The 26,779-nt window shown below is 38.9% G+C and overlaps 3 protein-coding genes across 5 annotated transcripts in view; all 3 read left to right on the top strand.

Moving 5' to 3' along the window:
• pip4k2cb (phosphatidylinositol-5-phosphate 4-kinase, type II, gamma b) overlaps positions 1 to 3,873 on the top strand; it is an 8,320-nt gene extending 4,447 nt beyond the window's left edge. Inside the window, exons 5-10 of the mRNA XM_083534829.1 lie at positions 1 to 47; positions 599 to 637; positions 782 to 895; positions 2,578 to 2,842; positions 3,056 to 3,159; positions 3,432 to 3,873. The exon at positions 1 to 47 is cut by the window's left edge and continues 100 nt beyond it. Of these exons, the coding sequence (XP_083390955.1) occupies positions 1 to 47; positions 599 to 637; positions 782 to 895; positions 2,578 to 2,842; positions 3,056 to 3,159; positions 3,432 to 3,515 (653 nt within the window). The 3' untranslated portion in view covers positions 3,516 to 3,873. The remainder of the gene's footprint in view (positions 48 to 598; positions 638 to 781; positions 896 to 2,577; positions 2,843 to 3,055; positions 3,160 to 3,431) is intronic.
• A 1,829-nt stretch (positions 3,874 to 5,702) lies between these two features.
• LOC310722972 (G-protein coupled receptor 182-like) lies at positions 5,703 to 9,178 on the top strand. The gene is made up of 2 exons (XM_083535823.1): positions 5,703 to 5,841; positions 8,007 to 9,178. The coding sequence occupies exon 2, from the start codon at positions 8,007 to 8,009 to the stop codon at positions 9,072 to 9,074; it is 1,068 nt and encodes a 355-aa protein (XP_083391949.1). The 5' UTR covers positions 5,703 to 5,841; the 3' UTR covers positions 9,075 to 9,178.
• Positions 9,179 to 11,317: 2,139 nt separating this feature from the next.
• Positions 11,318 to 25,784, top strand: LOC310722777 (proto-oncogene tyrosine-protein kinase Src-like). 3 transcript variants are annotated; one of them, XM_083535450.1, is made up of 14 exons: positions 11,359 to 11,537; positions 11,730 to 11,752; positions 14,223 to 14,268; positions 14,367 to 14,615; positions 16,374 to 16,473; positions 19,537 to 19,635; positions 19,807 to 19,910; positions 21,601 to 21,750; positions 22,064 to 22,219; positions 22,679 to 22,858; positions 22,984 to 23,060; positions 23,776 to 23,929; positions 24,124 to 24,255; positions 24,783 to 25,784. In XM_083535450.1, the coding sequence occupies exons 4-14, from the start codon at positions 14,375 to 14,377 to the stop codon at positions 24,989 to 24,991; spliced, it is 1,602 nt and encodes a 533-aa protein (XP_083391576.1). In that variant the 5' UTR covers positions 11,359 to 11,537; positions 11,730 to 11,752; positions 14,223 to 14,268; positions 14,367 to 14,374; the 3' UTR covers positions 24,992 to 25,784. The 3 variants fall into 3 exon arrangements, with proteins under 3 accessions (XP_083391575.1, XP_083391576.1, XP_083391574.1); XM_083535448.1 differs by lacking the exons at positions 11,359 to 11,537; positions 11,730 to 11,752 and adding exons at positions 11,826 to 12,608; positions 13,161 to 13,302; XM_083535449.1 differs by lacking the exon at positions 14,223 to 14,268 and having other exon boundaries at positions 11,318 to 11,537.
• The last annotated feature ends 995 nt before the right edge of the window (positions 25,785 to 26,779 follow it).

Raw genomic sequence — 26,779 nt, 5'->3', positions numbered from 1 at the left:
ACATGTTCAGTCACCGCCTGACCATCCACACCAAATACACCCTGAAGGTGACACGGGAAAATCGAATTCAACTTTACACTTCCTGTTTCCAACGATATTCCAGCTGCACAGGTCGTGCGTGGATGTGGAATCAGACAGTGATCAGTTATTATGGTGGGAATAAAACCCCAGGGTCTTGAAGTGACAGTGGTGATGGTAGTTATGGGCCAACAAAATTAGAGCTGTCTCCCCCTGGTGGTCTAGACTGGTACTGATCTGTGTTTCCACACGTTTTTTTACTCAAATGCCAGTAAACAAACAAATTCATTCATTCATGAAAACAGCATAAAAACAAAACAAGAGTTTTTTTTACTTATTTAAAAATATATTTTGTGCAATATTTTATTATGATATTTTTAATATAACCCCATAATGCAAAATAAAACACTTTTATTCAACCTTTCTTTATAAACTTTTTCATGGTAAAGATTTTGGTAACGTTTAATTATATATATATATAAAATCATTTTATTTATTTATTTTTCATTCGTCAAACACTTTATCAAGTATTATCTTACTTTTTTCTCCTTATATGTTCCTGTGATTTATGTCTCTTCAGGGCTCTCTGGTGTCTCGTGAAGCAAGTGATAAGAAGAAGGTGAGGCTGTGCAGGACTCTGTATTGATGTGCAGCGAGGAACAGAAAGAGATTTGGAACGAGTATAAATATAAGCTGTAATAGTGTCTGTTATGAAGCAGGAATAAAGGCAGTGGATGATTCTGATTAACTTTGATCTTCACAGGAAAAAGATCTGCCCACGCTGAAGGACCTGGACTTCAGGAACAACATGCAGCAGATATACATCAGTGATGAGAAGAAAGAGAAACTAATGGAGAAACTCAGCCGAGATGTCGACGTGTGTCATTGAACAAACACACACACATACAGACACAAACACACACATCCATACCTATACACAATACAAACATACGTAAACTCATGTACACATACATACACCCACACACACACACACACACACACCCACACACCCACACACACCCACACCTACACACCCACACACACCCACACCTACACACGCACACACATGCATACCGAATCACACGTGCCCACACACACTTATACACACATAGACAAAAACATATACACACAACAACATTTATCTACACAAACACACAAATGAACATGCACACACATACATACATTTACACACATACAGATACACACCCACATACACAAATATATACACAGGCATATACACACATAGACACACATTAACACACAAACACACACACACAAACACACACACACAAACACACACATACACACATAGACACACACACACACACACACACACACATAGACACACACACACATAGACACACACATTAACACACACACACACACACACACACACACACACACACACACACACACACACACACACACACACACATTCTAGCTGATAAATGGTTTAGTAAATAATAGTTGGTTTGGCTAACAACCTTGACTACCACTTTACACTGTACACCACAGGCTAGCATGCTAGCGCTTAGCTCAAATACAAGTTACAATATTGAGGCTAAAACTAGTTAGCATGTTAACAAAGTTTAAGTGGTATTTTTTTCATGTGACATGAACCGATTTTTGTTGAAACTTATAACTTTTTAATTTACTTTTTAATTGTGTGGAAATAGCAAGGCCCTTAACCCTCTATGCTCCGGGGGTCCCTTACGAGGGAACTATCAAGGTCCGTGACGTCGGAGTGACGTGGGGCCGCCTTCCCGTGGGCTCACCACCTGCAGGAGGGACCGTAAGGGGCGGTGCTGTGAGGATTGGGAAGCAGTCGAAGGCGGGGGCCTGCTTAGACTGCTGCCCCCGTGACCCGAATTACGGATAAGCGGGAGAAAATGAATGAATGAATGAATTGTGTGGAAATATTGACACCATATTAACTTTCAGCACTTTGTCGTCGTGTCCGTTACTTAAGATGATATTTTTCACTGATATATTTGCTATATTGGGTGTTTCTATATATCATTAGCGTTGGTGCTGTATGATGTAAATTGTGTGTTTAAATGCTGAGCATGCGGTTTAACGCTGATCTTTCCTGTTCGTGACGAGGTTCTGCTGTGGTCGTGTGACTGCTTGGCTCCATCTAAAGTAAAGATAACAGTGATAGTGATTCCTCAGCACCTATACATCCGCTTAGAACAACAGCAGGAAAAGTGCACTGCTGAAAGAGGAGATGTTAAAGATATAAACTTCTGAGCTCAGAATCTTGTCTGTTTTTATTCATGGGATGAAACGTGTCCAGTGCTAAAAGGAAAATGTCATTCTATGTTCAAATGTCATGAAATAAGTCGGAATTGTTTTGATATAATATTTTTTTTAATTAATTTTGGAAAAGCATTTGTTGGTCATTGACCTCTTCTGTCTCTGACACACAAAAGCCATGCCCCCTAGAATGTGACTGATAGGCCACACCTTTTTTACTGAGACTGCCCCACAGAGGCCACACCTCCTTCCCTGGTTGATTTTGTGTGTGTGTGTGTGTGTGTGTGTGTGTGTGTTGTACAGTTCCTTGTGAGGTTAAAGCTCATGGACTACAGCTTGTTGTTGGGAATTCATAACATGGACAGAGGTGAGCATGAGGAAGAGGAGGGGGATGAAGACTCAGCGTGTGAAGAGGATGATGAACAGGACAATGACCCGTCCATGTTGGCACCTGCGTCTCTCAGCACGCCACCTGAGGCTGGAGCCGGTTCTGTTCCTGCCCGTAAAGCCGCCACTCCAGCAGAGTTTGATCCGTCTGTGGATGTGTACGGAATCCAGAGTGCAGCCGGTGAGATTTCTGTGTTTATGGCTGAATTATTCACAGAATCAAGCGGATTGTTGTGTCATTTGTGAAGTCATTTGTTGGAAGGTTTGTGTGTTGCTGAAGTTGTTTGTTAAGTGATTTGTGAAGTAATCTGTGTTTGTGGACTGTTTTTGTTGTGCAGGTATAAGAGATTAAACCCAACACCATGTCCAACACTGTCTCTGTTTTTCTCTGTAGGAGCTCTACAGAAAGAAGTTTACTTCATGGGGTTAATAAACATCCTGACTCATTACGACACCAAGAAAAAAGCAGCACATGCCGCGAAGACAGTCAAGCATGGAGTGTGTATCATAGCTACTGGGGCCTGTCTGTCTCTCTGTCTGTCTGCCTGTCTGTCTGTCTTTCAACCTGTCTGTCTGCCTGTCTGTCTGTCTGCCTGCTTGTCCGACCGTCTGTCTATCTATCTGTCTGTCTGTATGTATGCCTGTCTGTCTGTCTGCCTGCCCGTCTGTCTGTCTGATTTATAATAAATGTAAAATATATAAATATATCATTATAGTATTGTAATACTATACTTGTTATTAGCCATATTCATTTTTATTTTGTGTTGCAGTCGGGGGCAGAGATCTCAACAGTTCATCCTGAGCAGTACGGCAGGAGATTCCTGGAATTCATCTCTACGATCTTCACTCACTGAGTTCATTTCATCAGAGAGAGTGTGTGTGTGTGTGTGTGTGTGTGTGTGTGTGTGTGTGTGTGTGTGTGTGTGTGTGTGTGTGTGTGTGTGTGAGAGAGAGAGAGAGAGAGAGAGAGAGAGAGAGAGAGAGAGAGAGAGAGAGAGAGAGAGAGAGAGAGAGAGACATTTTAGCTGAAGTGGTAACTTAGCAGCAGTTCCAGTGTGGGATTTAAACATACAACCTTCTGCTCACAAATAAACACTAAACACTGTGTTTTCTCTTTGTGTTTCATTGCAATCACTTTGTTCTTTAGTGTGAATTGACATGTATTTATTATAAACAAGCTCAGATTTCATATTAAACTGTTACATGTTGAAACAGTTACAAATGTTTTTACTTTATTATTTATGTTCTATTTATTGAAAAGATGGATTCACTCCTGTAACTGACACACACCAACCTCTTTCACTGTAACATACACAGGCCACGCCTCCTTTACTGACACTAACACAGGCCACACCTCCTTCACTGTAACAAACACAGGCCACATCTCCTTTACTGTAACAAACACAGGCCACATCCCCTTTACTGTAACAAGCACAGGCCACGCCTCCTTTACTGACACTAACACAGGCCACACCTCCTTCACTGTAACAAGGACACAGGCCATGCCTCCTTTACTGTAACTGACAGACACCAACCATGCCTTCTTCACTGTAACAAAAACAGAACACAACTCCTTCACTGTAACATAAACACAGGCCACGCTTTCTTCACTGTATCATACACAAGCTATGCCTCTGTCACTGTAACATAAACACAGGCCACGCCTTCTTCGCTGTAACATACACACAAGCTACGCCTCTTTCACTGTAGCATACACACAGGCCACGCCTACTTCACTGTAAAATACACACAGGCCGCACCTTTTTTCACTGTACCATACACATAGGCCACTCCTCTTTCACTGCAACATACACAGGCCAAGCCTCCTTCACTGTGCCATCCACACAGGCCACACCTTCTTCCCTCCTACAGACAAACAGGCCACACCTTTTTCCCATTAACAGACACACAGGGCACGCCTCTTTCACTGTAACAGACAGACAGGCCCTGTCTTCTTAACTATAACAGACACACAGGCCACGCCTTCCTCACTTTAACAGACACACAGGCCACGCCTTCCTCTCTTTAACAGACACACAGGCCACGCCTTCCTCACTGTAACAGACACACAGGCCAGGCTTTTCTCACTTTTACATATACACAGGCCACGCCTTCCTAACTGTAACAGACACACAGGCCACGTCTTCCTCACTGTAACATACACACAGGCCACGCCTTCATCACTGTAACAGTCACACAAGCCACGCCTTCCTCACTCTAACATGCACACAGGCCATGCCTTACTTACTGTAACAGACACACAGGCCACGTCTTCCTCAATTTAACAGACACACAGGCCACGCCTTCCTCTCTTTAACAGACACACAGGCCACGCCTTCCTCACTGTAACAGTCACACAGGCCATGCCTTTATCACTGTAACAGACACACAGGCCATGTCTTCCTCAATTTAACAGACACACAGGCCACGCCTTCCTCACTGTAACAGTCACACAGGCCACGCCTTCCTCACTGTAACAGACACACAGGCCACGTCTTCCTCAATTTAACAGACACACAGGCCACGCCTTCCTTACTGTAACATACACACAGGCCACGTCTTCTTCACTTTAATGGACACACAGACCACACCCCTTTTACTGCAACACAGGCTGCGCCCCACTTTTTGTAACAGGCACACAAACCACACACAGTAATACAGCATCCGTGTTTACTGTTTGAACTTCATACTAACAAACAGAAACCCAATATATAAGAGTAAAAAGGAATGTGACACAGTAGCAGAGTGTGTGTGTGTGTGTGTGTGTGTGTGTGTGTGTGTGTGTGTGTGTGTGTGTGTGTGTGTGTATATGTGCGTGTGTGTGCGTGTGTGTGTGTGTGTGTGTGTGTGTGTGTGTGTGTGTGTGTGTGTGTGTGTGATCTATTGATGCACACATTGTTTTTGCTCTGTTTATTGAAAACCGTTTCCTCTTCAGAAGGACAAAAGCTCAGAGGTTAATGATGGTCTTTACCGTTGCTGCGATCCTGCTGAGGAAACAAAATCCTTTTTTTCTTTCCTTTTATCAGGAAGTGTTTGTGGGCAGGCAGAGTGTGATGAGCTAGTCAGATAACGTGGTTTATCTTTGAGTGCGTCCCCCTGAACCTTCAGACCCATCAGTACCACCGACCTGAGGGGAGATCTGAGGCTCATTCACACGTTCCTGCACATTTCAGCGTAAACGTAAGTGAAACCCAGACATACATACATACACATATATATATATAACGCAAATATTTAGGACATATTTCAGTTGAACAATATTGTACATTCAAATATATAGAAAATATTTGTTTTATGTTTTGAAATTGAAAATTCAAGGACAAACATTTTTGCTTTTTATTTACAAATGCATTATTCTTACAAAAACTGTTTTAGATTAAATATAGAATTATTAAATAATTTTTAAAAACTTTCTCTTTTTTATTGCGATTTATTGGCAATTACTGCGATAATTTAGAGCAATAGTACAAACAGAAGGGAACGAAAAAGGAAACACATTGCCTACAAATTATACACATGAAAATCTGCTCAGTACAAATCCGACTCAGCACACATATACATACACAAACACCAGTAAAAATAAATCCACTAAATAATTAAAATCAAATAAATAAAATGAAATATTTCATTAATTCAATCATTTATTTATTCACTGCAACTTTCTCCAAGCCTGATTTTGAATGGTCAAGAACGACAGATGTTCCACCACAACCCCATGGTAATTGTAAGAACCTCGGATCTAGTAGAATTGTAATTATTTGTCCCTTAATACTGTTTAAAAAAAAAAAAAAAGCTTCAGTGGTAAATACTTTTTGTTTGTTAATTAAAATTTATCCCAGAATTTTTTTAAACATATTTCTTTGTAGTTAAAAATATTAAAAAATATACAGTTGAAGGTAAAACATGGAATTCAAACATGGAAAATATATAATAAAAATAGAATATAGAATAAAATTCTAAAATAAAACAGGCAGCGATTTATACACAAGAGTTTGATTGATGTGAAGTTTAATTCGTGTGAGGTCTCAGAAATATAAAGTCTTATTAATGTGTCTTATTAATGTGAAGTTTGATTTTACATGAGGTTTGATTGACGTGACGTTTGATTGACGTGAGGTTTGATTGACGTGAGGTTTGATTGATGAGAGGTTTGATTGACGTGAGGTTTGATTGACGTGAGGTTTGATTGATGAGAGGTTTGATTGGTGAGAGGTTTGATTGACGGGAGGTTTGATTGGTGAGAGGTTTGATTGATGTGAGGTTTGATTGACGTGAGGTTTAATTGACATGAGGTTTGATTGATGAGAGGTTTGATGGGTGAGAGGTTTGATTGACGTGAGGTTTGTTTGGTGAGAGGTTTGATTGGTGAGAGGTTTGATTGACGTGAGGTTTGTTTGATGAGAGGTTTGATTGACGTGAGGTTTGATTGACGTGAGGTTTGATTGATGAGAGGTTTGATTGACGTCAGGTTTGATTGATGAGAGGTTTGATTGGTGAGAGGTTTGATTGACGTGAGGTTTGTTTGATGAGAGGTTTGATTGACGTGAGGTTTGATTGACGTGAGGTTTGTTTGATGAGAGGTTTGATTGACGTGAGGTTTGATTGACGTGAGGTTTGATTGACGTGAGGTTTGATTGATGAGAGGTTTGATTGACGTGAGGTTTGATTGACGTGAGGTTTGTTTGATGAGAGGTTTGATTGACGTGAGGTTTGATTGACGTGAGGTTTGATTGATGAGAGGTTTGATTGACGTGAGGTTTGATTGACGTGAGGTTTGATTGACGTGAGGTTTGATTGATGAGAGGTTTGATTGACGTGAGGTTTGATTGATGAGAGGTTTGATTGACGTGAGGTTTGATTGGTGAGAGGTTTGATTGACGTGAGGTTTGATTGCTGAGAGGTTTGATTGGTGAGAGGTTTAATTGACGTGAGGTTTGTTTGATGAGAGGTTTGATTGACGTGAGGTTTGATTGATGAGAGGTTTGATTGACGTGAGGTTTGATTGACGTGAGGTTTGATTGACGTGAGGTTTGATTGATGAGAGGTTTGATTGACGTGAGGTTTGATTGATGAGAGGTTTGATTGACGTGAGGTTTGATTGGTGAGAGGTTTGATTGACGTGAGGTTTGATTGATGAGAGGTTTGATTGGTGAGAGGTTTGATTGGTGAGAGGTTTGATTGACGTGAGGTTTGATTGATAAGAGGTTTGATTGGTGAGAGGTTTGACTAATGTGTTTGATTGATGTGAAGTTTGATTGACATGAGGTTTGATTGACGTGAGGTTTGATTGACGTGAGGTTGCTCTTACAGTTTGTCTACATTGTTGTCTGTTTGTGTTTGTTCAGATGAACAGTGAGAGCAACGAGAGCGATTGGGACCCTGTTCACTGCAACGTGGAGGTGGACTTGGTGTCTCGGCGTATCGGACTCTTCCTGCTCAACCTGTTCTTGTTCATCGTGGGATTAATGATGAACTTGACGGTGGTGTGGGTAAACTGGCAGCGCCGCCACACACGTAATACCGGGATCTTCTGCATCCTCAACATGGGCGTGGCCGACACCATGCTGATGATCATATTGCCAATTTCAATGCTTGAAGTTGCTTTGGATCACGTTTGGGTCTGGGGCGATTTCCTGTGCCGCTTTTCAAATTTAATCATTGTAACAAACATCCACGCTAGCTCCTTTTTCTTAGCATATATATCCGTGGAGCGTTATCGCTCATTGGCATGTGGATCGTCACCAAAAATGACGACCACATCAGAAAAATGCAAGAGGAACATTATTTGTGCGGCACTCTGGATTTTTGGTTTGTTTTTCGCCTCATTAGAAACGGTTCATGTTCGCGTTCTGGGGTTGAACGAGCCGGGATGTTACCTGTTTCCAAATCATGACTATAGGAGGTGGTTCTCTTCACTCATTATTATCCAGTTTTTGGCACAATATTTGATACCAGCCACGATCATTGTGACTTTTAACACTCTGACAGCACGAGCAGTGAGATCGTCTCCTGAAGTCCAGGTCCGTAACATGGACAACGTTTGGTTGCTGCACGTTTACTCTGCCGTTTTTATCATTTGCTGGCTTCCATTTCAGCTGGTTATGATCCTCGTCTTGGTCGAACTGGGGGACCCCAATTTATTTGACTGCAATGCAATCGAGCAGCTTTTCTTCACCTACACCATCGTACGGACGATGGCGTTACTCCACTGCGTGGCCAATCCCATCCTCTACAGCTTCCTGAGCAGGAGCTTCCGCAGCAAGCTCATTAACCTCGTTCTCAAACTTTTGCCACAAGACATTGTTGCTAATCGAGGAATGGATCAGCATGCTGATTGTGCTGAAGGTGTGGGAAATGGAGAAAAGGGAAACAATATGGCAGAAAACACCAGCCAGTCAGACGGGGGAGCGTGAGCAAACAGAAGACACATATGTACAGTTAAACTTTTTCATTACACAATTTACAAATAAAATTATATATCTGTGACCAGAAGATAAATAAAAATATCTGAATATTATTCAAGTTGGTTATGTACAGAACATCAATATTTACATTGTTGTCCACATGAAGTTGGTATAGATGTATAAAAATCTCTACACCAGATAATATTAAAATGTAATAATTCCACCAGACACTAGGTGGCAGAATCAAACATCTAAACACATGACTGTAAATAGTTAAAGTTTATTTTATTTTCGATTCGATAACAAGTGCTTTTAAGGCCAGTATTGTTGATATGGATATTGATATAAATACTTATATGAAATGTTTCCCTGTGTGAGTTTATACTCTTATTATAAATCATTATAATATAAATCATTTTAATAATCATTTTTATTAATAATCTGCAATAATCTGGACTGGCATCTCTTTCTCTTTCGTTACATTTATTTACTGGATATTCTTAATCAAACAAATATTTTACAGAATAAAATCGATCACAAACTAAACCATATACTCTTTCATGTCATGTTTCTACGGAGCTTCTTTTTTTTGAAGGAACGAGAGAATGTTTGAACCTGTTTATGTTTCTCCTCTTTGTCTGATCGACTTCTGCTCATGAAAACATAAATCCATAAACACTGCCCCTGTGCACAAAGCCAGCTCCATGAAGATCTGCTTTCCATGGGTTGGGGGATGTGGAAGATCTCCTGCTGTAGAGCTCCAACCCTTTTGAACACTTTCGGACCAAATGCAGACGGCACGCCAGGAACCTCCTCATCCTTCTCACCTACATCACTGTGATGAATCTTCACAAAATCTAGTGGAACATCTTCCCATGAGATATTATAGGTTGTTATATGGAGGTTATTATAAAAGTAAATGAAGACAAAATGTGGAATGAGATGTTCAATAATAAGTACATAGCATTCTTATAGTCAGGTGTTTACAAAGTGTATGTACAAAAGTTGTGTATTAATGAATGAATAAATTAATTAATGAATGCAATAGAATTTCATACACTTTAGAAGTTTATACACAAACATTTACACACTGGTTTAAAATAAAGTCAACTTTATAATTTAATAATAAACTAACATCGATCATGCTATCAGTAAACCACTGTGTCATTCAATTTGTCTACTCAGGAAACAACATACACACATTAAACACTGAAGTTCACGCTAAGGCTAAAACATTTCAAATTCAACATGTTGTAATGTTTTACTAAAGTAACACACTTCTTACACCACATGCTGACAAACCACAGGATTTGAAATGCAACCGATGAATGAAATCAGACACAAAGAACCATAATATAGAGTAAAGAGAGTTAATACATACTCTTAAACCAGCTTTCAAAAAACACAAACATTCAGCGGAAATACTTTGCTGAGCCTCTTGTAAAACTTTCCGAAGATGTTCTTCACTAGTTTAAGATTTCTCTCTTGTGACCCAGTTCATCCCAGAGCAGTTCAGTAGGATTGAGGTGTGGTGACTGGGCAGGTCGTTCCATGATAAATATCACTCCAGACTCCAGACGTCTGTCTGCTCTCTAAACAACACTTACAGAACGCAGACCTTCACTTCAATTAATCGTCTTGTTGGTTTCTTTCACCCCATTGAAATAAATCTCCAACCTTCTCTGCTCCAAAACAACATCAAATCATTAAACTTCCAGCTCCATGTGTGAGTGTGGGATGTGTGAGATCACAGCTTGTCTCCTGTTCTCCGTCTCACACAAGTTCTTCTGGTAGACACAAACATGTCCCATTTGGACTTCACAGAACTTTTATACACATATTCACTATCCAATTTTTGTGTTTTTTGTATTTCATCGAGGTCGTTAAAATGTAACAAAAGGGACATATGTGTGTTTCAAAAACAAGAAAAGTCTCAACAATATCAACAATAAATCAAGTGATTCAATAAAGCTTGTGATTCTGTTATTAATAAATAGTAATTATATATATATTTGTATAAATTTGAATAATAATTTTGTATAAACATTAAATAATGTTACAATAAACAGCCAAACAAATAAACAAATACAGGTGTTAATTTAGCAAACATTCCCATTGTATTTTCTAAACAACACGTAAAGGAGAAAAAATCGGATTAAAGGGTTGTGACGTACAACTTACGTGCGCGCACCCGCTGTGCGCAGCGCGTCGGCCGCTCGGGAGCGCGCAACAATCACGTTTTACGTTGAAAGGGGCGCGTGCGCCGGTCCGTGCCGATTCACAAAACCGAGATCCGGCCACGCAAAAAAAAAAAATAAAAAAAAAAAAGCGGATCGCGTTGTCGTGCTGAAATCGCAGGAGCGCTCGCGCCGTCGGCGATGCGGATCAGTCGGGCTGCTTTACTGAGTGTGTCTGCGTGTTTATTTATTTATTTCTCTTCTTGAAAATAATAAAACACCCGATGCGCGTTCGGTAAGGTTTCTCTGTGTGTGTGTGTGTGTGTGTGTGTGTGTGTGTGTGTGTGTGTGACCTCCTAACAGCGACCTGGATTTATTATAATAATATAATTTTGTACTGAGTCAGATTTTTGTAGCGCATCTGTAAAACTCTACACAAATCTGCACATCGTCTTGAATGACACCCAGTGTGTGTGTTTGATTTCAGGAGAAAACCTCAAGTCGTTTAAGGTTAGTAAACATTTGTACATTTCGCTTTTTTATACACACACACACACACACACACACACACACACACACACGGGTTAAACGGACACAATGAGGACCCCAAAAAAACACCAACTAGTGAGGACCTGGAGCGGTTTATTGATCTCGAGCCCGTTTTTTGGATCAGATTTCTCATCAGTGTCGTGTGTGTTCACAGTAAGAATGAGTCCAGGCTTCATAACGCTCTATAACCTCCCAAATACTGTTCATACACAACTACATATAAGATAATCTTATTGCACAGATATGTATGAAACCAGCATAGTGCATTTTTAAAATAGGATTTTTTTTTTTTGGCATCTAGGTTTGTTTACGGTCTCCTTGCCACTGACCGACCACACACACACACACACACACACACACACACACAAACACACTGATGAGTTGCAAGTCACATTACTGTCTGGGGTTTTGGGAAAGGTCAGTCACATTTTTCCCAGAGACTTTTCATTACTAGTCATTTATCTAATCAGGGTTAATTTTTCCTAGGCCTAGGTTTAAGTGTGTGTGTGTGTGTGTGTGTGTGTGTGTGTGTGTGTGTGCGCGCGCGCATATTCAATCTTCATCCATCAGATCTTCCTCTGACACCAAGCTCATTCTCTTCCTGAACAGATTAGACCTTGCATGTTCACACCACTTTTGCATTTCTATCATCTCCGGTTTGGATCGTTTCCCAGCCAGGAGAAGACAAATACTTTCCTTAATGAACCTGAAAACATTTGTAAACTGCATCCCGATGAGGAAGAAGGTTACCTTTGGGATAGGATAGATAATTGCGCATCATATCAGATCCCGAGGAAAATGTCACACAGAAATTAAGGTGAATTGAAAGTGGGGGTGCAAAAAAAGAACTATAGCATATGTCATTTCAACAAATGGCCATGATGTGCTCACTAAAACGTTTGTATAGATCACACAAGGAAATGGAAACAGAATGGTAGTTAATGGTATTTTTATAAACATTTATATGTTTCTCTATTCTTTATTCGGAACGTGAAATGTGATTACACCATGAGAAATTGTTCAAAATGAAAATTGAGAAGCTAGCTGAGTCACATTGCTGAATATTACAGGAAATAAAAAAAGTGAATTACAGTATTACGATAACTAACAAAAGTATGCTTACTACGCAGGCTGTGGTTTGGTCAGCCAGGTGAGCGTTCTTTGCTGTTTCTGGTATGTTTTAACGAATGTTTTTTTGTTTGTTTTTAACGTAAACATTATTACAGTTTCATTATTACTATATATATATATATAAAATCTTTTCTTAAAATTACAAGATTTACAGAGATATGCAGTTAGAAACGGTGTATTTTATGCTGGAAATACAAATTCTTTACAGCATATGTTCTAAAGACGTGTGTTGAGTTAGATTTCAGTGCAGGAGTGCGAGCCTGCACCTTTTGGGCAAGACCGGTTTAGTCATATTACAACAAATGGTGAAGGCAACACCCTCCACGAGGCTTGTGTCGGCTCCCTGTAGGGTGTGTGGTGTAGAGTCAGGACTTGTTGGGGTGTGTATTCTGCATTCCGAAAAAGTCTGTTACACTCTCCGTGTCTAGACAGCGTTCCTTGTGGTGTACGTGTTTCAGTATTAGCCTTTTTTTCACGGAGTCGTGACATGTTTTTTTTTAAACAAAAATGACAGCAATATACAAATATATATATATTTGATAAAAAGAGAAGTTCTTGATTTCTTAAACACCATTTTGTCTACGGTGTCCCAACGGTGTAGCGTTTTTGTTTTTTTTCAGTACAGGTTCTACACTCAGCGTCTTTTTCTTCCTCTTTTTTCTTATGCTGGACTGTTACTTAAGGTGTGGTTAATTCCAGTTTGTCCACATTTCTAATAAGAAAACATCCCCATTTTCTTTCTAGTATGGTGTTAAACTGTAGGCCTCCTTAGTGGCTACAAAGTAAAGCATTTTAAATATTAGCACGAAAATGCAATAATATTTATTATTATTTTATGATTTTCCCTTTGTATGTTTTGGTTTGAGTTACTTTCTTTAAGTTGTTTCTTTATTTTTTATAAAACCTAAAAGCTTTAAATTAAAAAAATAGAACTTCCGCTTATTAAAAAATGAGCTTCAATGTTTTTAAACGTAAACGAATTGCGTTCTGGTGAGAATTAGGTGTTGGCTTTGTGACACATTTAGTCACTTGACCATTATAAATATAGCAGTATTACAAACAAATGAATTTTACAACTAAACATTTTTAAACAATATAAATAATAATAATAAAAAAAATGTTTGTACGAAAACAAATCACTGACTTTTAATGAGTTATCAGAAGCTCTCACATCTATCCGTTACTCATCGAACCAAATCTTTTTCAATTCGAAGTTTCAGCTGAACCTGAAAAAGCAGCAGATGGTATCAGCTTATCAGGATTTGACATGTCTTTACTTTTGTCTTGCATGTCATAGCAGACCAAAAAACACCGAAGACTAAAACTGCAACTTCTGCTATATGACTGTCAGTTTCTCATTTTGCTGCTAATAATAAGAATTCAGAGTTTCCGAATACATTTCATTCCTCAAGTTCCTCTTTTTTTTTTCTTTTCTTTTTCTCAGGCCTTCCAATGGGGACAAATAAGAGCAAGCCAAAAGACCCAGGCCAGAGGTCTCTGAGCCTGGATGGTACCATTGTCATGGGTTCCTCCAGCGGACACCATTTCAATTCCGGGCCTCAGACCCAAACTCCGAACCGGAGTCCTGCGGTGGGGACCAGCAGGCGGAGCAACACTTACCACACAAACAGTGCAGAACATCAACTTTTTGGTGGGGCAGATCACACAGCGGGAATCACGTCACCCATAAGAGGTATTGCATACATGCAGATTAACAACATGATGCTGAAATGTCTCACAGTGATGTGGTAAAAACATGATCAGGCATCAAGTAAAGGATGGAATTTAAATCAGGCATCAACACTGGAGACTTTACTCAAGTAAGATGAGTGAATAGTGATCAAACAAGGTCACTTTGACTGCTTGACTAAGGTGAGGGAATATAGATCAGAAAACCACTGGGGACACTGCAAACGTGAGTTGAAGGAGTTGAACATCACTGAGGAAACTGGTTGTGTGAAATGCAGCTTGGGCAAGAAATCTGGGAAGTTTACTCAAGTAATACAAAAGGATTATCAGTCAGGCAAAGCAAAATGGGGACACTGCTCAAATAAGAGGATGAAATGTCACTGGAAACTCTGCTCAAGTAAGATGAGGGGCTGTAAATCAGACAACATAACTAAGAACACTGCTTGACTAAGATGAGGGACTGTACACACAGGGGACATTTGTGGGGTCATCTTCAAGTATGATGAAGATCGGACATCACCACATGCATATCAGGGAATAACGCTGATAAGGGTAACAGGGTGGGAGGTGCATGATAAGCAACGACACAGCAACACAAGTCATTAATTAAGGGGACAGTTTTGATCGTGTTTTAATTCAGGGGACAGTGTTGATTGGGTATTGACATAGGGGACAGTATTGATGTTGGGGACGGTGTTGATTGGGTATTTACATAGGGGACAGTATTGATGTTGGGGACGGTGTTGATTGGGTATTGACATAGGGGACAGTATTGATGTTGGGGAAAGTGTTGATTGGGTATTGACATAGGGGACAGTATTGATGTTGGGGACAGTGTTGATTGGGTATTGACATAGGGGACAGTATTGATGTTGGGGACAGTGTTGATTGGGTATTGACATAGGGGACAGTATTGATGTTGGGGACAGTGTTGATTGGGTATTGATGCAGGGGGCAGTATTGATGTTGGGGACAGTGCTAATTGGGTATTGACATAGGGGGCAGTATTGATGTTGGGGACAGTGTTGATTGGGTATTGATGCAGGGGACAGTATTGATGTTGGGGACAGTGCTAATTTGGTATTGACATAGGGGGCAGTATTGATGTTGGGGACAGTGCTAATTGGGTATTGACGCAGGGGACAGTATTGATGTTGGGGACAGTATTGATTGAGTATTGGTAAAGGGAACATTGTTTGGTGAAGATTGTTGAAATATGTAAACCAGGCAGCAACACTAGAAACCCAGGATGAGTAACTGAGTGGGGGACATGGATCAGGTAGTGTCACAGGGACATGGTTGAAGAACAACACTGGAGACATGGTCCAGTAAGGGTGGGTGGGGGTGGTGGGTGATGGTTTGAGGATGGATCCAGGGAAGGAAGATCAGTCTCACGTTATTATGCTCATTATTTAGTTTGAATCTGTTACAGCTGTGAACGGTTCAGTGTCAGTTTTGGTTTTAATTTAAACGTTAATCAGAGGTTAAAATCAGTTTCTTTAATGGACGTGGCTCTGAGCTGTGTGTGTGTGTGTGTGTGTGTGTGTGTGTGTGTGTGTGTGTGTGTGTGTGTGTGTGTGTGTGTGTGTGTGTGTGTGCGTGCGTGCTTGGTTTTGGGGGGGTGAGCATTTGTCCAAGCATTTGCTAAACAAATGGCTTTTCACACCTGTTCAGCAGAGCTTTAGAAAAGTGCCAGGACCTCAGTGTTTCTGATCTGCTCTCGCACCCCCACCATGTAACCCGACTTCCTTCCCTCTCACAGCTGGTGTCACCACGTTTGTCGCTCTATATGACTATGAATCACGGACGTCTGCAGATCTCACGTTTAAGAAGGGCGAGAGGCTTCAGATCCTAAATAACACGTAAGTCCTGTCATGTGTGTCTTCTCGAAGAGCGTTTTTTAACGCTGTACGTGACAAAGCACTTCTCCGTAACGCATCATTGTGGAACATTAAATTACAGCAGCTTGAGTGGTTTAAAAGCGACCAGAAGGCCATTCATTATCCGCTCTTACTGTTCGTCGCTTGAGTCATTGATGATACTTGACGGGGACGGGAAACAAACGTGGTGCATGTCAGCACCCAGACAGGTTCAGTCTCAGACTGTGAGTCAGCAGCTCAGTCCCAGTGGCATTAATATGTGATTCAGTGCGGAAATAAACGTGCATTAATGTCCTTCCTAATCACCATCTGCACACACATACACCACAGCAGCATCAGATTATTATCAATATTATTACACACTTTATAGTAATGATGATATACTGTATGGCCAAAAGTTTGTAAACACCTAAGAGTAGTTTTTCATTTCATACATCTCATTTAACATTCAGTCCCCATTTGATTTTATAATGAGCTCCACTCTTCTGGGAAGATTTTCCACTAGATGTTGTGGAGATTCATTCAGCCATAAGGGTGTTAGTAAAGTCAGGTACTGATGTAGATGAGAAGCTCTGAGGGTGCAGTCAGCGTTCACAGGGTTGAAGCTCTATAGCAGGAGATCTTAATGGAGCTGGCTTTGTGCACATGGGCATCGTCGGGCTGGAACAGGTTTGGGCCTCTTAGTTCAAGTGAAGGGACACTTTAATTGTCCTGCATCCAAAAACGTCCAATACAATTATGTGTCTTCAACTTTGTGATAATTTGAGGAAGAACCACATGTGGATGGAATAACAGGATAACCGTTATCATATATAATCTACAGATACACAGTGTATATTAGTGGATTTGGGGCTGGTGTTTGTCCTTCAGTGAGCTGCTCTTGCTTTGCTAACACACACACACACACACACACATCTCACGATGTCCTCATGCAGCGTTACACAGAGTGTCGTTCACTAATCTCAGGAATATTAATGCGACACATTTCCTGGCAAATCAAAATGTTACACAATCAAGACAATAGGCAGCATACACCATAGATATTTATTTTTGTTTGTTTGTTTTTTAACCAAAAATATCAGTTTGTAACAGAGCAATGTAAAAAGGTCAAATTAAATTTAAATAAGATTTAAATAATATTCTGTAAAGGGCTGATATTAATATTTTAGATAATTGTATCACAATATGTCTTTTCATTGTTTTGTTTTTTTTTTTATTAAAAAAAATGTTTGGGGGAAAAATTATTGTATTTTATTATTTATTTTTTAATTATATAAAGATTTAAATTATAAAAGAGAAATTATATAATTCAATAATTATTTTATTATTATTATTATTGTTATTATTATGTAATTAAAATAAGTTTTATGTACATTAGATTTATATTTTGCTATAATATATTCAATATGTATATTAAAAATAGTTTTGTTTGAATTTTTTTAATGTTCTTTTGACACTAATATTAAAATATTTATTGAATGTAAAAAAGATTTTAAACCGAAAAAGGTATTATAATTTCTTTTTTATTATTATTATTAAATATTATTAAACATTTACCAAAGCCTACATACTGCATGTCACAGAAATTGTTTCTTTGTCCCTCATTCTGTAGTTTTTTAAGCAAGTGATTGGAGGAAAAAATAGGATTTCTCATCCAGAACTTAATTTTTGAGGGATTTTTCTATTTAGGGTTTTATATAAAATTATGTATATAATAATAATGTCTATTGTAATGTGATTTTCCTGTAATGTGTGCTGTTTTATATCAGTGCTGTTTGTGATTTTTTCCCCCACAATGCTTCATGGGTTAAATTAGGAGAAAGTACAACTACAGGTTAGTGGCTCTTCTTTACATCTCGTGATTCTTTCCACAGTCGGAGGAAGAAGTTTATACGAGTCAGCTGTTATAAAACTCAGGGTGAATGTGTGTGTGGAGTTTTTATACTTTTATTAAATGTAAAGTTAAATGTAACGGTGCTCAATTCTAGATCTGGAGAAAAATCAATTGAAACAAAAAAAGGAAATCAGGTAGAAATATTTCATTTACAAAATGTTGTGAATTTTCAAGAAATTTGAATAGAAACTTAATTCAAAAACTGAATAGAAAAGAAATAATTCTTTGCAATGAAATAGTACTCCAAAAAAAGGAATATGAAAGAAACCTGTATTTTTTTACTATTACTTTTCTTTAAATAATTTATACATTTAAATTAAATTATGCACGTTATGATCTTGCTTGAAAAGTGCAAATAAAATATGCTTCATCATATAAAACCTTGTTGCTTATAATACAGTTTATTCAATTTATAATAATACATTTAGGCTGCAGTTCCCATGAACAGATGTGCATTCAGTTCTCCATCAGTGAACAGGTGAAAACTTCAGCAGCTGTAATGAATGAATATTCAGTGATGAGGATGAGGTTTTCTTTTGAGTCTGGTTTCTCTCAAGGTTTTTTCATCTTAGGGAGTTTTTTCCCTCAGCACCATCACCACTGGTTCGCTCATTAGGGATCAAATTTTAGGGACTAATTTACACTGATAAAACTAATATTTGTAATATAATGCTGCTTTTGGGAGAACGTCCACTGTTAAAAGCACTACACATATATAAGATTGAATTACTGAATAAGATGATAAAATATGGAAATTACAGGTTTGAGTTAATAAATGTTACAATTGATTCATTTTGAAAATAAAAAATTAAGTATAATGTGATTTTATGATCTCAGTGTAGAAATAATAATATTTTTAAGGATATTTTTCTGTATTATTTGAAGAAAAATGTTTTCGAGCCAAAAATAAAATGTTTTTCGACACTGTGGAATCAATTTAAATGTTTATAAAACTGTGGAATCTCAGGTCATGTGTCTGGTCACATTCTCAGGAAGTTTCTCAGTGCACTGGTTAATGTGTCAATCGTGTGTGTGTGTGTGTGTGTGTGTGTGTGTGTGTGTGTGTGTGTGTGTGTGTGTGTGTGTGTGTGTGTGTGTGTGTGTGTGTGTGTGTGTGTGTGTGTGTGTGTGTGTGTGTGTTGTAAATTTAGGGAAGGCGATTGGTGGTTGGCAAGTTCATTGAACACGGGGAAGAGCGGCTACGTCCCGAGCAACTACGTCGCACCATCAGACTCCATCCAAGCGGAAGAGTAACGACCGTTTCTTTTTTCTTTATTTGATATCAGTAGCAGTACGATCAGGATTCATACCACAGGAATTGTGATGATGTGTCTGCTCCAGCTACACGCTGAATCGGTCTGATGTAATTCTTAGGACTCAGGTGATTATAACACTAACCATCTCTTTGCATTTTCTTTCAGGTGGTTTTTTGGTAAAATCACGCGGCGTGATTCCGAGCGCCTGCTGCTCATCATCCAGAACAGGAAAGGAACTTTCCTTGTGCGAGAAAGTGAGACGACTAAAGGTGTGCATATTTTATTTTATTTTTATTTATTTTTTTACATCTTATCAATAATAAGTTATACAGTTTTGTTGCATTATGTTGAAACTCCACTGTGTAAATATTACAGTAATATGCAGTGATGTACAGTGTTATTCAGTGATATACAGTAATATACAGTTATGTGCTGATATACAGTTATGTTGGGATATACAGAAATGTGCAGTGATATACAGTAATATACAGTGATGTTGGGATATACAGTGATATACAGTAATATGCAGTGATATACAGTAATATACAGTTATGTGCCGATATACAGTTATGTTGGGATATACAGTAATGTGCAGTGATATACAGTAATATACAGTGATGTTGGGATATACAGTGATATACAGTAATATGCAGTGATATACAGTAATATACAGTTATGTGCCGATATACAGTTATGTTGGGATATACAGTAATATGCAGTAATATACAGTGATGTTGGGATATACAGTAATATGCAGTGATATACAGTAATATACAGTTATGTGCTGATATACAGTTATGTTGGGATATACAGTAATATGCAGTGATATACAGTAATATACAGTTATGTGGTGATATACCGTTATGTTGGGATATACAGTGATATACAGTAAAAAAAAAAATGCAGTGGTATACAGTAATATACAGTTATGTTGGGATATACAGTGATATACAGTAAAAATGCAGTGATATACAGTAATATACAGTTATGTGGTGATATACAGTTATGTGGTGATATACAGTAATATGCAGTGATATACAGTAATATACAGTTATGTGGGGATATACAATAATGTACAGTAATATACAGTTATGTGGCGATATACAGTTATGTTGGGATATACAGTGATATACAGGTATGTGGTCAATTATACAGTGGTGTACAGTAATATACAGCTATGTGGTGGTATACAGTTATGTTGGGATATACAGTGATATACAGTAATATACAGCGATATACAGTTATGTTGGGATATACAGTGATGTACAGGTATGTGGTCAATTATACAGTGGTGTACAGTAATATACAGCTATGTGGTGGTATACAGTTATGTTGGGATATACAGTGATATACAGTAATATACAGCGATATACAGTTATGTGGTGATATACAGTGATGTACAGTAATATGCAGTGATAAAGTCATGTAAAGTAATATACAGTAATGTACCGTAAAGTCTGGTAATGTCCAGTACAGTAATATACAGTATATACGGTTAATGTGGTGTTCCCCGATCTGGATTTGTTCCTCGGATGTGTTCAAAAACAGGAAGTGATCCTCCATAACAAACCACAAAGCATGTCTTCTTCATCAGATCATCTGATTTATAGGGTCTTTCTTTTTTTGCTCAATCTAAAAGCAGGTCAGATTTAGATCGTTTTATTTTATTTGAAAATGTCATAACGGTGAAAAGAGAAACGCTGCTCATTAAACCATGCTGTCTGTTGATTATTTTTCTGTAACCACAGCACGCACACACACACACACACACACACACACACACACACACACACACACACACACACACACACACACACACACACACACACACACAGTGTTTTACTGAATTTACACATCTGAAGAAAAAGAAAAGGGAGAATGGTGCAGGGTTTTTTTCTGCTGTGTATTTATGTAGAATGTTGACTATACCGGTGTGTGTGTGTGTGTGTTGGGTTTCAGGAGCATACTGCCTGTCTGTGTTGGACTTTGACAGCACCAAGGGTTTAAATGTCAAGCACTACAAAATTCGCAAGCTGGACAGCGGAGGGTTTTACATCACGTCCCGGACGCAGTTCAGCAGCCTGCAGCAGCTCGTCCTGCACTACCGCAGTGAGTTCAGAGAAAACTCTCTCCCTCCGGTCATATCACTACTCACATTCACTCAACAGTAGATTGGCTGGAAGTTTAGGTGTGAATAGTAGATTGTGATTGGCTGGAAGTTCAGCTGTGTACCTGTAATACCTGTAACCATAGTAACATCCAGTTCCAGACTGAGACATTTCCTAAAGACCCTACAGAGCTCCATGGAGGATTCTTGTGTTTGGTGGAACATTTTTAGTGATTTTAATAAAATGTTTTATTAACTCTTGAATTCTTTGGTGTGTGTGTGTGTGTGTGTGTGTGTGTGTGTTTGTGTTTGCAGCACACGCAGACGGATTATGTCATGTTCTGACTGAGATCTGTCCCATGCTGAAGCCTCAGACTCAGGGACTGGCACGAGACGCCTGGGAAATCCCGCGCGAGTCTCTGCGTCTGGACGTTAAACTGGGACAGGGCTGTTTCGGGGAAGTGTGGATGGGTATGGCATTAAATCCTCCTACACACACCGTCGTCATGGATACACTGGCTATAACTTTAATAGCATGTTAAACACACTGTATCCAGAGTGATGCTAACATTATACTAACCTACATGAAATGTCACACACACACACACACACACACACACACAATTTTTAAACGTTTTATTTGAAATAGCGTTGAATTTATTTAAATTTATTGTAATTTTTTAAATTTGAGCTGCACATTTCTGGATGTCGCCATTTAATACGAGACATTACAGGGCCAAAAGTATTAGGACGCCCACGTTTTTCACATCTGCGGGACGTGTTTGGATGCAGTATCATGAAATTTTCCCTTCACTTGATCTCGGTCGTTATTATAACAGCACATGGAGTCTAAATGTGGAGTGAGACTTCTGGCCCTATAGTCTATAGTGATCTTATAGAAGGTTGCATTTTCTGCACTTCTCGCTGCAGGAACGTGGAACGGCACAACGCGAGTCGCTATAAAGACGTTGAAGCCGGGCACCATGTCCCCTGAGGCGTTCCTGGAGGAGGCTCAGGTCATGAAGAAACTCCGCCATGAGAAACTGGTGCAGCTTTACGCCGTCGTCTCCGAGGAGCCCATCTTCATCGTCACAGAGTACATGAGCCAAGGTCAGATCTTTACTGTGATGTTTCTCCTGACTGGAGAGCGCTCATGAGTGTTACGTATGTGAATCATAAATATTAAATGAATTAATATGTATACATACAGTGCATGTTTTTATTCTCAAATCCAGGAAGTCTGCTGGATTTCCTCAAAGGCGAGAAGGGAAAATATTTACGACTTCCACAGCTGGTGGATATGGCTTCTCAGGTACTGGAAGTTTTTCAGAAAAAAAGAAAAAACATTGACATTATTGGTGAAAGAATATATCAATGGTGCTCTATGTAAAAAAAAAAAAATTGGTAAAAAAAAAAAAAAAAAAAAAAGGTTTTAATTATATAAGAATTTATTAAATACAAAAAAAAAAGTGTAAATGTAAAAAATGTTAAAACAAACATATATAATATAATAACATAATAATGACCGAAAAGGTCACGTAAAACACAAAACAACAAAAAGCAGCAATGTAAAATAAAAAAAAATAATAATGCTGAACAATAGTAAAAACATCTCATAGATGAAATAGAAATTAGTAAAAAAAAATACTCATTTAAGAAAATTCTTATGTAAAAAAAATAACTAAAAATAAAAAATAGTCATCCATAAAAACTAAATCAGCTGTTGTTCAGCAATCTTTAGAAAAATCGTAAAAAAAAAAAAAATCTGAATTAAAGAATTAAACAAATGCAGTATAAATAAAAGCGAGCGTCAGAATTACGTAAATGTGCAAAAACAAGAATTACAGTTAAAAGTTGACATTAAAACGTACGTATTTACAAAAGAAAAGGCAAAAAAACAATAAAAATACAATTTCGTTGACTTTTTAATCTGAGAGTTTTAAGCTTTTAAACATCTGTATTTGAGATTGTTTGTCTACATCTGGATGTGATTAAATTGTGATTATTATTGATGTATTTTGGCTCAGATCGCTGCCGGGATGGCGTACGTGGAGAGGATGAATTACGTTCACAGAGATTTACGTGCGGCGAACATCCTGGTTGGAGATAACCTGGTGTGTAAAGTGGCTGATTTTGGCCTGGCCAGACTGATCGAGGATAACGAGTACACGGCCAGACAGGGTGAGAAACGCCATGTGGAGCTTAGAGACAAAACCACTTTACTGAATTTTTGGATGGATCTAAAACATAAGATTAAGTTTGTATTCTGTAATTACACAGGCACTGTTTCATCTCGCACATTTCCTGATTTATAAATGAATAGTAGCAGCTGCTCTTCTGATTTATTTGAAATTGTTGCGTTGTTTCTAACGCAGGTGCGAAGTTCCCTATTAAGTGGACGGCTCCCGAGGCGGCGCTGTACGGACGCTTCACCATCAAATCCGACGTCTGGTCTTTTGGCATTTTACTGACCGAATTAGCCACCAAAGGCCGAGTCCCGTATCCAGGTGCTTCACCTTTTCTCCTGAAACTTTCAATCTGTCTTTTTTTTTACTGTTCGTTTTGCTTTTCAGTCTTGTGCAAAAAAGATTAGTTTTTCATTGGACGGCAAAAATGTGCCGTGTATTTTCTTAAAACACGATGTTTGTATGTCACCATAGCGACGGGCATCGGTAGAGTAATGGATGGATGGATGGATGGATGGATGGATGGATGGATGGATGGATGGATGATCGACAGATTATAGATGGGTGGACAGATGGTGGTTGGATGGATAATAAATGGTTCAGTTTATGATTGATGGATGAATGGAAAATTGATAGATGGATGTATAGATGATTGATGGATGGATGGAAGTTTGATAGATAAATAGATGATTTATTGATGATGGATGGATGGAAGGTTGATAGATGGATGGATGATTTATTGATGATGGATGGAAGATTGATAGATGATGGATGTTGAATAAATGATGAATGGTTTGATATGGATGGTTGATGGTTCTGATGGATGTAAATGAACTCTGTTTGGACAGGTATGGTGAACAGGGAGGTGCTGGACCAGGTGGAGCGCGGGTACCGAATGCCGTGTCCTGCCGAGTGTCCGGCCTCGATGCACGAGCTCATGCTAAGCTGCTGGCGCAAAGAATCGGAAGAACGTCCGACCTTCGAGTACCTTCAGGGTTTCCTAGAGGACTATTTCACCTCCACTGAACCTCAGTACCAACCTGGAGAAAACCTCTAGGGCTTCCTCAGAGAGAGAACGGACTCTGCTGGTACGTTCATTGGTAGAAAAAAAGTGCACGTGCGATCACCGCGCGAGCGTCACGCCGTCGGCTCCAGTGAGAAGAATGCATGCTTGTGGTTAGAAAAAAAGGTGTGGGAAAAACAATGGATGAACGCTAGAGAAAATGGTATGAGCATAACCCTGTGTAGACTTGTGTAAATCCCAATTCTGTGGTTCCAGCAGAACACTGCCGAGCACCACCCGGTGCCAAACATCATCCTTTCTCCTTCTTTATCTCCCTCATCTTCAATTCAAGAGCAGAAAGATTTTAGCTGTCGTGTGTTGGATCGTTGTTACGGTACTCATTAATCAAAAGGCTGCTGTCGGATAGTCACATTTATAATGATAAAACTATCGTATTTCCCCAAGTCGATTAGACGTATAAAACCCTCCCCTTTACATCTAAACCTGATTCAGTGTCACGTTATGACATACGCTGCATTCATTCTTTTTTCATTAGCTAACGTTCTGAAACGCTAACATTTCTCTCTAAAAGCTAATTTCCTCTATAGATGTAAATTGACATGGTGATGGACACATCTAGAGGAAATGAGGACGGCTAGTTAGCAGGGTAAGCTAGGTACATAAAGCTGCAAGTTTGCACGATGATTATATGTTGGCTAACTTCACATTCACTAAAACGATGGCTAGCTGCAGAAAAAATCAGATTAGATGTGAATATTATAAAATAATAATAAGTTAATTGTAAACTCATCAGTCATTATAGCAGCCAGCAGTGATATTCACACAGTTTAATCAGTTGATTAAAAAAAAATCAGTAAAAAAAATGCACAAATGGACATCATTGTTAGCTACAGGAGAGAGGGGCTGAGCGATATATCGCGATGGTATTGATACAGCTGATACGTGTTATTGCGAATTAATTGTCTGCGATATCGTTGGATTTTTTTTTTTTTAGGTTATAGGGGTTTTTTTTGTAGACGCTGAAACTTACACACCGTGAGACGCATAGAAAACATGTTTGGATATCGCAATGTGATATTTTGGTCATATCGGCCAGCCCTTCGGTACGATACAACAGTTATGATATGAAATGCGATACATACAGGGATAAATTAACCAGCTACTTCTAGAATCGTTTTTTCTTTTCTTTCTTGATTTGGACGTCGGACATGATTAGGTGATAACACTAAAGCTGATGGAGCTCCGAATACAGCTGTTTACTTGAGCGTGATTCGCCGGTCGGAGCGGTGTCTGTGAATATTGAGATCGTACGACGCGGTTTGAACTCAATACGTATAAATATGTAAAGAAAACATAGGATTCAGCTGATGATGTGCTATAATATGATTCAGAGTTGGTTCAGTGTGATACGATGTGATACTGTATTGTACAATTTTTTGTTTTACACACAGGAGGCCACGCCCTATTTTCTAATTGGATGGACGGGGAAATTGGCCACGCCTCTTTTTTGATAACGCTTCACGGGCCATACTTTCATGTGGTGCCAAAAAGTGCAAGCAATATTTAAGGAAAGAGTGTTTTTAAATAATGGCACACGCTGAGTAGAAACAGGAAGGAACATAATATTCGTACAGACGTTTATTACACAGGAAGTTCATCTGTTAGTATTTTATCAACCCATACCAGTGCTGATGTAAAGAAAACCCTGGTGACAACTCCGATATTTTATTAACCGATTATCCTCAGACCAAAATCGAGTTAAATATCAGCAGACGTGATAAAATAACGGATCGTATCGTGTCGGATCGTAAAATTTTTAAT

This window comes from Silurus aristotelis, assembly GCF_946808225.1.
Source record: "Silurus aristotelis genome assembly, chromosome: 29".
NCBI classification, from domain to species: Eukaryota; Metazoa; Chordata; class Actinopteri; order Siluriformes; family Siluridae; genus Silurus; species Silurus aristotelis.
The sequence above is the reverse complement of the archived record's forward strand: the minus strand, read 5'-3'. Positions and strand labels throughout refer to the sequence as shown.